This window comes from Ictidomys tridecemlineatus, unplaced genomic scaffold (genome assembly GCF_052094955.1).
Source record: "Ictidomys tridecemlineatus isolate mIctTri1 unplaced genomic scaffold, mIctTri1.hap1 Scaffold_320, whole genome shotgun sequence".
NCBI lineage: Eukaryota > Metazoa > Chordata > Mammalia > Rodentia > Sciuridae > Ictidomys > Ictidomys tridecemlineatus.
This window is the reverse complement of record NW_027522388.1, coordinates 321,168-333,472: the sequence shown is the minus strand read 5'-3', so window position 1 is coordinate 333,472 and position 12,305 is coordinate 321,168. Positions and strand designations below refer to the sequence as shown.

Below are 12,305 nucleotides of genomic sequence, written 5' to 3'. Positions count from 1 at the left end.
CGAATGGGAGGGGCAGAGCGGGTCTTAGTGGGGGTACACTCCAGCGCATCTGTCCCGACCTGGTGTGGGGGACACAGGCCAAGAGGGGGCAGGGAGCGGGTCTTGGAGAGGTTCGGAGGCCCGAGAGTCTCAGCGTAGGGAGGCGTGTCACCCCCTTAGACCCAGGAGAGGCCCCGCCTTGGTCGCAGTTTCCTCGGCTCAACCCGAGTTTCCTCGGCCTGCGCCCCCTCCTCCTGCTCGGCCCCCCATCTCCCTCTGCGCCCCACCCCAGCGCTGCTCTCTGGGCCTCGCGCAGAGAATGCGCCTGGGGCTGTGTTTTGGTGACTCGCCATTTCCGAGCACCTCCCTTCCTTCCCAGGGTCTCGCGCTCGTCCCCTCCCCAGGCCTGAGTTGCTCCGTCCCCGGGTCCCGCGCACTTGGCGGTGGCCGAGGTACATCCCCTGGGCCTGGGAGCGCACCTCTGCATGGATCCCATGGCTGTGCGCTGGCACCGGGGAAGGACCTTGACCCCAGATCTGGGCGCGATCCTGCCTGGGCTGGCGACTCCGCCCACCGGGCTGCTGGGCGCGCTCCTGGACCCTGGTGGCTCACTTCCTTGGATTAACCTCTCAACTCTGGGCCTGGAGAGTAGCGCCTGGAAACAGGTTCTCCCGAGTCCCCACCTCCCGGTGAAGCTGGGGCTTCTGGAGCTGCTTATTCTGGATGGGGCACAAGCAGGGTGACTCCCCAGGCAGCCAGAGCAGTTTAGGGAACACCCTTTTTTTAATTCCTTCCAAGGTTCTTGGGACAGCCCCACCGCCCTCACAGAATTGGTGGGAATCCAGCTCCACCAGGTTTCGCATTTGGAATCTCTCTTTTTTTTTTTTTAATTTTTTTTATTGGTTGTTCACAACAGGGGGCTGGACTCTTGCTCCTTTGTGCACGCAGGGCCTGGGGAGAAGCCAGAATTAAACCAGTCAGTCTAGACAGGGAAAAGGGGCGAGGCCAATTTTAATGAGTCTGGCCAGTTGGAGACTGTTCCCTGAGGGATTGAAATGTCAATTCCTTCAGTGCCCTTCCTCCACCCTTATCCAGAACCTGCCCTTGAGCCAATCTGCTGTTAAGATAGCTTGTCCCAGCAATTGCTCCTCCCTACAGGGAACTACAATGTTTTTGATTAATGTGTTCTTGGCTGCTCCATCCTGTCCTTCCCCCTTCAGCTCATCTCATTCCCACCTTTTGACCAGCTCAGGAGCATCTGGTCCTAAGGAGTTCTTAATGCTTAAGTGCTTCCCGGCCTAGGCAGCTCTCAATCACCTGTTCAGTACAGAGCAGACATGTTGGGTTCTGCTGAAGCTACTTCTCAGTTCTTTTTTTTTTTTTAAATTAAATTTATCTTTTTTTTTTTTCTGGGTTTTTTCACAATCAGGAGTTGGTGAAGGGGTTCCTGTCATCCACTGTCTGACAGGTCACAGTGTGGGGGATGCTGTGGCAGGGCCATACCATCTGGAAACCCAAGCCATGGGGAATGTTAAGTGTTTGGTTTATGATCCTCCTGATATGGAGAACAGGGCATCCGTCAATCAATAATAAAAATACATGTCCCCTGAGAATGCACAATAATTCCCAGAATGAGACCAAGGACACAATTGAGACAGGCCCCAAGGTGTGTTTCAATATATCTCAGGAGACAAACAATAGTGTTATTCCTTAAGAAACTCACAGGGGAAAGATGACCAATCAAAGTTCCCGAGAAAAGCCTAATCCACAAGAAATGTTTATCCCAGGGTTAACAATGTACACTAATGTCTCCCTCCCTTCCAAAGTCACAACCTCTACAATAGACTAGTTACAGAAAAACAATCGCTGTGCCAACAAGGACCACCCCATGTAACTGGCTTAATTAAATGAAGATTATAGTATCCCTTCGAGGACAAGAGGCTAATAAAAATACATTCCCCCCATTAACACCCCTCCTCTGCCTCACACAGGAATTCATGACGAAAGTAGAAAACACAGAGTTCATATTAATGGCAAATGGGTTGAGGTGCAGAACCTTCCCTTTAGTTAAAAGATTAAAAAGACATGAGATTTGGTGGGCTTTGACCAACGATAAAGGAAACTTTAAGAAAACAGTTAAATAGGTCATATATTAAAAAAAGGAAATTACTTTGGAAATTAAAAATAGAATAATGTAAAATTAATATAGATATATTTTAGAGTCACTTAGGAATAATAGGCTTTCACTATTTTAAGTGTGTTTCAGTATTTGAAGTGTGTTTTACTGGGACTTTAGATTAAAAGTAAGAAAGCTTACTAATGATTATAGGTGTGCTTTAAAGTTAAAGGTTAATGAAGTAATTATACATATGATTTAAAGTTAAAAGTTAATAATACACCAGGAGAAATGTAGTCAAGTAGTACAATGTTATGGGCCAGGTTATATGGGCAATAACCAAACAGACTCCATTTTACCTGAGACTTCATATCATGTAAGAAATGTTTCTCCCATGCTCATGCTTTGGTCTGTTCCTTGCAGAGACAGTTATAGGTCCTACAGGGAGCTGTCCCTGGCTGCCCAGGTAAATTCTGTCCATTTGGACAGAACTGGGAATTGGTGTGTTTTCTGAGTGACCTGCCCCACAACAGTTTGCACCTAGTGAGTAAGGTGAAAATGTAAATATTTAATCCTGATTGTCAAAGGTTACAGGAAAATATTCTAAACCATGTCCTCAATATATCTTAGGTAATCAATATGTCAGAAAATATTGTGACTCTTGAAAAGAATAGACATCAAATAAGTTTTGGGCTTTGAGACTATTTATTAACTACCTGGAAAAATATCTGCAAAAATGATATAAAAATAAAGGCCCTCCTAAGGGCAGCAGATTCCTTTTGAAGACTGCTCAGAACTTGCATCCTGCTGTCCTTCAGCACCACATAAAAATAAATAAAAATTAAATAAAAGTATTGTGTCCAACTACACCTAAAAAAAGTAAAAAATAGGGACAGAGTAATATACTGAGACAATCTTAGTGAATATGTTTGTTTCTCTGTGCACCATGTTGCCCCTTGACATGTCCTGAAAACTTTTCAATATCTTGCTGAACCTCACTCCTCAACCTGGGCCCAGGGCTGTTTTTTGTCACGGATGAGGCCTCCTTGGTCCAGGTCCCAGAGACACCCTCATGAATAAAAGCAAATCATTGGCCTCAGCCCACAGGTGAAGAAAGAGTGTCCCAAGTCTCCACGGAGTTTCCTAAAATGTCAGGATGAAGAGGAGCAACGAAGAGGTACATGTGCTTGAAAAAGAGTCAAGAAGTTCAAAAAAAAAAAAAAAAAACAACCCAGAAAGTGACTTGTTCATTGGACACGGGTTAGCAAGGCAGTGAGATTTGAGGGTGGGGGTAATCAAACATATTTAAGCCATTTACACGTTTATATCATTCTTCATGTGGAAGGAGAATTGTTTTCTTCAGAAATAGATCTGAAGTGGAATTTGAGGACAAGTGGTTAAATGTTAGTCACAGCATTCAGCAGAAATCCTGGGGCAGCAAACTCATAAAATAGGAAGAGTTTGCAGCCTATTCAGAAATGCACCCTGTGGCTGGGCAGAGAGACGCAGTGCTTTGACAGACATCTGAACTCCCAGAGTCCAAGTTCACATTAAGAATATGATTTTTATTTCCTACTTGGATTCTGAATTATTTTCTTTCTGTTATTATTGTTTTCTACATTAAATTTGCTCTGAGTGATGATTGATTCAAGACTCCCATTATAATCTTAACTGATTTCTGCTTGCTAAATGACCTTCTATGAATCTTCATGATTTCATTTAAATACTTGGGAATTATTTCCCAAGTACTCGATACTGTTTTTATACAAAAATGTACAATGAACTTTTGAAAAGTTTTTTTTTTATTTATTCTAATTAGTTACACAGTACAGCAGAATCATTTGGTCATCACATTCTACATAGGTGGATTATACCTCCTCATTTTTCTGGTTGCACATGATATAGAGTTACACTGGTCATGAAGTCATATATGTACAGAGGGTAATGATGTCTGATTTGTTTTACTTTCAATCTGCCTCTATAACCCCTCCCCTTTTTTCACTTCCCTCTGTCTAATGTTCTTCTATTCTTCCCAAGAACCTCACCCTTATTGTGAATTAGATCTGCATATCTAAGAAGACATCTGGCCTCTGATTTCTTGGGACTGGCTTATTTCTCTTAACATACTATTCTCCATTTTTCTGTATTTGCTGGTAAATGCCATCATTTCGTTCTTTACTTAGGCTTCATAGTATTCTATTCTGTATATATACTAAAATTTCTTTATCCATTCATCTGTTGTAGAGCACAGAGATCAGAGATCCTCCAACCTTTGTTACAAAAATGCCATTAAGTCTGAAAAACCAGCCTGTACCTCAGAGCAAAGCCTGTCCAAGGAAGGTGGTATGACCCTTGTCCTTGAAAAGACCCACAGAGCACTCTTAGGCATAAATGCACCCTGCTGAGTTGTTTGTCTGAAAATAACAGGAGAGATCCACTGTGCCAGGTGTCTCTGACTCAGTCTATGTGGGGACTCATAGCAACCCCCTAGCAGCCACCAATCAGCATGAGACAGGGAAAAATACCTGGGATGCCAGATGACCCTCCCTGTAGTTTATGGTGTTTGATAACATCTTGGGAAACCATGTAGTTCAGCATGTACAACCCTCATGGCCTAAACCAACCAGTTCAAATGAATACCTCTCTGTACTAATCAATCACCCCTATCCAACTTGTTCACACCAGTGAATGTGCTAATAATGTTTTAGAGTTGTTTTATGATTCTCCTGCGGTGTGTGATGATTTGTCAAGAAATGCTATGATGTATGTGGGGATCCCTGCCTTCCCCAAAGAATGTATAAAACTGCTGCAAACCCTGGGCTAGGGGCCTCTCAGCATCCCAGTTGTTGGGTGCACATGGAGGACCAAGCTAGCTCCCAATAAACACTTCTTTGCTGCTTACATGGATGTTGGTCTCTGGTGGTCTTTTGGGGGTCCCGAATTTGAGCCTAACAAGTCTAGGAAAGATTATTGTAATAAACTTTAATGGGCTTGAATTTTTTTAAATCTTTGTGAATTCTAAAATTGTTTTGTAGAAGTCAGATAAATTTTTATAAATATATTTTTAAATTTCCAAAAAAAGTAAAAGAAAACAGTGCACCACAAATTGACATAAGAATTCAGTGCATTCTCCACACTTGGAGAGAAATTGACAAGTTCCGTAAAACCCACATCAGTTTGTAAAGAAAACCAAAACTATGACCCACTCTTTCAAATACATGACAAAACTCTGTGGTTCAGCACAGTGAAATCAATTCTTACTGAAAAACTACAGTGAACAAACTACAAAGTTCTAGCCTGAGATTGGATTCTTATAAACTCATGGGAGTATTTGAAGATGGAATGATGCACACAATGGTGAACAATTCATTATAGTAAATGGACTGAGAACTTCAATGAGGATAGAAGTGTTTCTAAAATGATTCTAGAAAATTCAAAAGTTGTCCTGCAGAATGATGAAGCTGCAGAACCAGCACCAGTCACACACTAAACATACAGTCATCCATGGTTAACAAATATATGAAAAAAGTTCAATATCTCTAGCAATTAGAGAAATGCAAGTTAAAACTATTCCCTCTTACTCCAGTCAGGAGAGCCATTCTCAGGAATACAAGTATCATTAAATATTGGCGAGTAGGTGGGGAAAAGTTTTACTCACCCATTGTTGGTGGGACTGCAGATTGGTGCAACCACTCTGGAAAGCAGTATGGAGATTCCTTAGAAAACTTGAAATGGAACCACCATTTGACCCAGCTTTGCCACTTCTCGATTTATATCCAAAGGGCTTAAAAATAAGCACACTACAGTGACTCAGCCACAAAAATGTTTACAGCAACCCAATTCACAATAGCTCAACTATGCAATCAGCCTAGCTGCCCTTCAACAGATGAATGGATAAAGAAAATGTGATACACACACACACACACACACACAGACACACACACACACACACACACACACACGGAGGTTGACGAGGGAAAAAATTAAAGTCTATTGGATTAGATAAAGAGAAATTATGGAAAGGGAGGGGGATGGTATAGGAAAGAGAGTAAACTGAATGGGACACATTTTTATGTTCATATATAACTACAGACCAGGGTAACTCCACATCATGTACAAATAAAAGACTTCCCTAATCAGAATAAGTTACACTGTATGTATGTATAATGTGTCAAAATATACTCTAGTGTCATGGAACACAAAAAAATGCAAATACTGAAATTACTCGAATTATCAGGGCAATAACAAGAGGGAATTTTGGTGATCTTGAGAGAGGAAAGTGTCTTAGAATTATACTGAAGGTACAATCAGGAAGCACTTTTAAAAATTTTTTATTTTTTATTTTATTTTCTTGGTAGGGAGGATTGGAACTATGGGCAATTAACCACTGATACACATGCCCAGCTCTTCTTTATATTTTATTTAGTGACAGGATCTCACTGAGTTGCTTCAGGCCTCACTAAGTTGCCAATGTTAGTTGGAAATAATGTGAAAACAGTCTCTAGATTGAAGCATTCCAAAATCTAGGCATACAGCGGGCGGGGATGTGGCTCAAGCGGAAGCGCGCTCGCCTGGCATACCTGCAGCCCGGGTTCGATCCTCAGCACCACGTACCAACAAAGATGTTGTGTCCACCGAGAACTAAATAAATAAATAAATATTTAAAAACAAAACAAAACAAAATCTAGTCATACATCAATATAACATTATTTTACTAATTAATGCTTTAAGTTATAATTATACAAATAATTCTAATGTAAAAATACTTAAAAAAAAAAGCTGACCAACAGGGAGACACTATTTCCCATTACATATTTGATTACTTTCTTTCTAGTGTCTAGATTATAGCGAACTCTAGTAAGTTCATAATTAAATGGCGGTTGATCAATTAAAAAAATGAGTTCAGAATCATGAAACGCTGAATATGGCTGTTGGTTTGATGGTGTTTCCTGAGAATGAAATTCAAAATGATAATTGGCAACCTTCAGTCATGAGCATTGGGATGATCCTACAGTAAGGCTGCCCCTATCCTGGATGAGAACAGAATTTCTGTAGTGTTATTTTAACTCACCAAAGTTTATTGATATGCTCTGTGCAAATACCGCCATCTCTGAAATCTGGGGGATCTTAGAGTATTTCTCCACTTGCTGCTCAGATGACACAATCTGAGGCTAAGAGGGGCCCTAAGAGCTCTGCAGCTGTGTGTTCCTGCAAGAGTCCTACTCCTTTACCCCATTTGGGATACAATTTTCCATGAAAACTACCTTTGGGTGTGGCCTTCCTAGATCTCAGTCAACCTGCTGACAATAGACATCAGTAAGCTAGACTCAGCCCCCTGAAACCTGCCCTCATTTGAATGGCTTCTCCTCAATAAAAGGGTTCAGCCTATGTGTGTGTGTGTGTGTGTGTGTGTGTGTGTGTGTGTGTGTGTGTGTGTGTTTTCTGAATCTCCTACTAGATCAGATGGCTGTGACTCAGGGATGCATTTGCTTATCACAGAAACAAAGCCATTCATGTTCCTGGGATGACCCCCAAAATCCTTCTTCTTGTTCCTGATTATATAATTACAAGAAAGAAATGAATGTATACACAAGGATCATCAGCTACATCACGTGACGTCACATGCAGGCATGCACTCCTAGTTAAAAACAAATTGAAATGGATCCAAAATATCTTAAGAACCACATGGTTACATAAAGTTAATCAATTATACTGTGTTAATTATAGGTTATGCCCTTATCTACAGAAATATTTAAGGACATTAACTATATTTTAATTGATATTTCTTTTCTTTTTTTCTTTTTTAAGTTGTTGATGGGCCATTTTTTTTATTTATTTGTATGTGGTGCCAAGAATCGAACCCAGTGCCTCATTCATGCCAGGCAAGCGGGCTACCACTGAACTCCAACCCCAGCCCTCATCGATATTTCTTTTTATCAAGGTACAAAGATAATTATTTTTCAGATATTATTTTCAGAAATTATTTCAAAGTGTAACCAGGAAAAATTCTAAAAGTAATTTCAACAGAGGAGAAGCACACACATTGGAGGTCCGAAGAAGAAAGAAATCATCTTTGCGTAAACCAAGATCTTTATATTCTAGATTTTTATGATAAAAATATTTTCCTAAATAGAAATATTTTTATAATATTAATTAGACAGATAATATAGAAATGTAAAAAAAAAAGACTTATATGTACTTGACTGACTAAAAGTTTTAACTGATAAATTCAAGAATATTTCAGGCTATTTCCCTGATTTTACTCTCTATGCTGATACTGAGCTAATATTTCTGTTCATATTTTGACATGATAAAGAGGTATTAAAATATTAAGTTTAATTCTTTTAAGCAAGGTCTTTATTGCCTAATGATTCTTATTGTTTAAGGCAAGGATTATTTTGAGTGAATAAATTTACAGCCTTGATTAAACACAAAATACATTAAACTGGTGACTTAGATTCTATTTTTTTTTTTTTTTACAATTCTCCTTGGAGACTAAATTTGATTGATTCAGACTGTCCATTCTTGCATATTTTTTTTTTATTGAATCATTTTGAGATCTGAGAATTTTATTAGGACTGAGGTTCTCCAAATTAAAGTTGTATGTTAGTTTTGAGCAATAAAAGTTGCAAACCTTGTTGAAAATTCATGGACATGATAGAAGTTCTCTGACTGGACTATTATCCATAAAAATATAGTAGGATTTATATAATGCTTAATGACATTTTTTTTAAAAGACAATCGAGAGACACCTATTTAAAGGATAATATTCTGAGACATAAAGATATTTTGAGACCTTCTCTCAGAAAGAAATTGAGGATTCCTTTTAAATAGTTATGATGGATAAACTAGCATATATATTGGGAAATTACAATAATCAATACAAGGTAAATCTGATCATTTAAATACTTTTAGTACAATCTATAACTTAAACTGATGATACTATGGCTTATGCCAAGTCTTTACTCAATTTTATTAAATAAAAGGGGGAACACAGCACCCCAGAGGCACACACTATATCTTACAAAATATTTATTTTTTTTCTTAATTGTAATATTGAGAATCTCAGGGGATATAGCTCAGTTGTTAGGGTGCTTTGCTCACATGCACAAGGCCCTTGGTTCAATCCCCAGCACCATCAAAAAAAAAAAAAAAAAAAAAAAAAAACAGACTGCTGCTGAATTTACTGAATCATGTTCATGGCTGCTGAATATGATTCAGTAAATTAAATCAGACTTGAAAAGATAGAATTTAAGCCTGTCATCATGGAAATGACTGAAAAACCTGACACAGGAGGTAAATCTTCTAACTGCAGATTTTACAACCATGCAGCTACATGAGCTTGTCAGGTAAGTAAAAATTATGAAAAGACTTCTATGGACCCATTCCCAGATCTATTTTTTTAAATTTGTTTTTTTACTTGTAGATGGAAACAATCCCTTTATTTTGTTTATTTTCTCATGTTGTGCTGAGGATCAAACCCAGGGCCTCATACGTGCTAGGCGAGCGCTCCACCACAGAGCCACGACCCCAGCCCTCAGATCCATTTTTAATGTGCATTGTAGTGTGGACTGGAAAGTCCACCCATGAAACTAGATTAATCTTACCGACTGTAGTGGTCAGTTATTTGTTGATTCTATGGCAAACAGGTTGTCTGGGATTCTATTTGAGGAATAGACACCTAACGAGAAACCTAAACCAGACAATCATGCTGCCCTTAGAAACTAAGACTCCTTATCTGGACCATTGTCCAAATAGAAACATTGTTGAAATAGAAATTTTCTCTACAGGACAGTTATTTACATTAGGTATCCTTCAATGTATGGTTGCCCTGATCATTCTACAATAGAAATGGGCACCTTTCCTAAGTATTATTCCTGAGTATTCTTGAGTATTATGCAAATGTCTAGTCAGAACAGTTAGAGTTCTAGAAATAGTGCATGCATTTTAGGCTGGTCTCCTAGCAATAGTGGATGCATTTAGGCTGGTCTCCTAGAATGGACAAGAACAATTACAGGAGGATGCCTGTCACCTGGAGGTTTTATTGGTAATACCCTAACACTCAGTGAGATAGAACCCAAAAGGATATTAGAATGTTTGTCTTCTACCTTCAGAATATCTACATCACTGACAGACCTAACAGACTCCTTAAATGTGAGAATTAAGAGAATTAAGAGAAAGGATGATGACTATCCTGTAGCCTGTATGAATACAGCTCATCTTATTTATTATCAGCTGATGTTTCAGAGCTACACTCTGCTGAAGTTAAGGTTCAGGTCTGAAACAGGTGCATGCCAGTTAACCAGATCTAGGCCAGCTCCTGGTCTCATGATCTTTGAAGTGACTACTTTAAATATTATTCCTTGCTTCTATGATACAGTCTTTATGGCTCTGATTCAAACTTACGACATAGGGATTCTCTTAATGTTGGACTTAAATTACTTTCAAGAGCTTTCATAGTCAGATAAATGCTGATGGAAAAATCAGAACTGAGTTAAAATGCTCTAAAAGGCCACTGTGATAAATATTGTGACTCAGCCCTCTGCTCCGTGATTTTTGGAGAGGCTGAAGCACCATGCCAAATGAAAATGTCCATGTTACCATTGCCAAGTGCAAGGCCTCCCAATAAAATTGAGGAAAGATGAAGAATTTTCTGATGAGTGTTTGGCAGAATAATAATAATAATAATAATAATAATAATAATAATAATAATAATAACAACAACAACAACAACCTGGATCTTCCAAGTTGATTATGTCCCAGATATAGTATGTTTTCTACTAATGCCTTTTTTGTTTCAATAGTAGATCATTAGTAGTAGGCTCTTGGCTTGGCCCTTCTGCTGGAAGAAGAGCCCACCTCAAACCCCAAGCACTTTGTGGCTATCCTGACCAAGGGGAACCTGGTCTCTCGCAGGGCTTCCCCCATACCTCATTGTGTCTCTCCTTCCTGATCAGAGTCTTGTTGGAAGCCAGATCCCCAACCTGCATTCACTCAGGCAGCCAGGAGGGAGATCTGGGGCAAAGATGGGACTAATTTGCTCATTACATTTCCTGATCTGGGTCTCAGGTGCGTAGAATTGGACATTGTTTTTATTTTATTTTTTTCTGATGACCTCTACCTTTGGATAGGATTGCTCAGTTAATTCCCATATAATGTCACTGTTAATGTCCTTAGATTTATATCTGCCCTTTGACATCATATTTTCTTATGTCTTTTTTGAGGGGGTGGGGACGGGGGATTAAACGCAGGGGCACTCAACCACTGAGCCCCATCCCCAGCCACATTTTGTATTTTATTTAGAGAAAGGGTCTCGCCAAATTGCTTATGACCTCACCATGGCTGAGGCTGGCCTTGAACTCACAGTCCTCCTGCCTCAGCCTCACAAGCTGCTGTGACTTGAAGTGTATGCCACCATGCCGGGTCTCTGAACTACATGCCCTGAACTACATCTCTATTACAAGCTTTATTTAGAGATAGAGTGAAGCTAAATTGTGGAGGCTGCTCTAGCAGGTTACTAATCTTTTTTTGTTGTTGTTTGTTTTGTTTTGCTGTTTGTTAATGAAGATTTCTGATTTTTTTTTTTTTTAGAGAATGAATTCATTATAGAGCTGGGACCTCCTGAGAAACTGAGGCAGTGAAAAGACCCCCTTGAACCCTTGATTTTGCAATCACATCAGAAAGTTTTCAGACATGTCACCCTGTAACAGGCATAAACTTTTTGAAGGGGAAGGGGACATTCTCAAGGGCGAGAGTAGGTCCTCTCAGAAAGCAGAGGGACCCTGTGCCTCTTCTGCACTCTAGTTTTATTGGAGTCCCTGGGAAATTTTCAGAGACTCCTGCCCAGGTGTACTTTTAGACTTTTCACAGCAGGGTGACATCATACTTTCAAGTCTCTAACATGTCATGGCAACTCTATGTCACCTTGGCCCACACTGAGCCATTCTAGTTGGATTCTTATCCAAAGAATTATCCTTTCTTCCAAAATCCGGTCTGTGGAAGGAGTCACAAAGTCTGTCCCTGCATAGTCACTTTGGTTCCTCTTAGGGGGTTTCCTGCCTGCATTTCTCATTCAGATCACAGGTAGTCTGCTGAGGAATGGGACATCTCCTGTGCACTTAGTCCAGGCAGAGTTGCAGGTAAATTGCTTTTTGAAAAAGAATGCATGTGCAGGTCAGCACGGAGGGCCTATTTTACAGGATTATTCTCT

The 12,305-nt window shown here is 39.8% G+C and overlaps 1 protein-coding gene across 1 annotated transcript in view; it reads left to right on the top strand.

The window, feature by feature from the left end:
* Positions 1–473: 473 nt before the first annotated feature.
* LOC144373231 (uncharacterized) overlaps positions 474–12,305 on the top strand; it is a 66,094-nt gene continuing 54,262 nt past the window's right edge. The window contains 2 exon segments of the mRNA XM_078036337.1: positions 474–718; positions 2,519–2,561. Of these exon segments, the coding sequence (XP_077892463.1) occupies positions 474–718; positions 2,519–2,561 (288 nt within the window).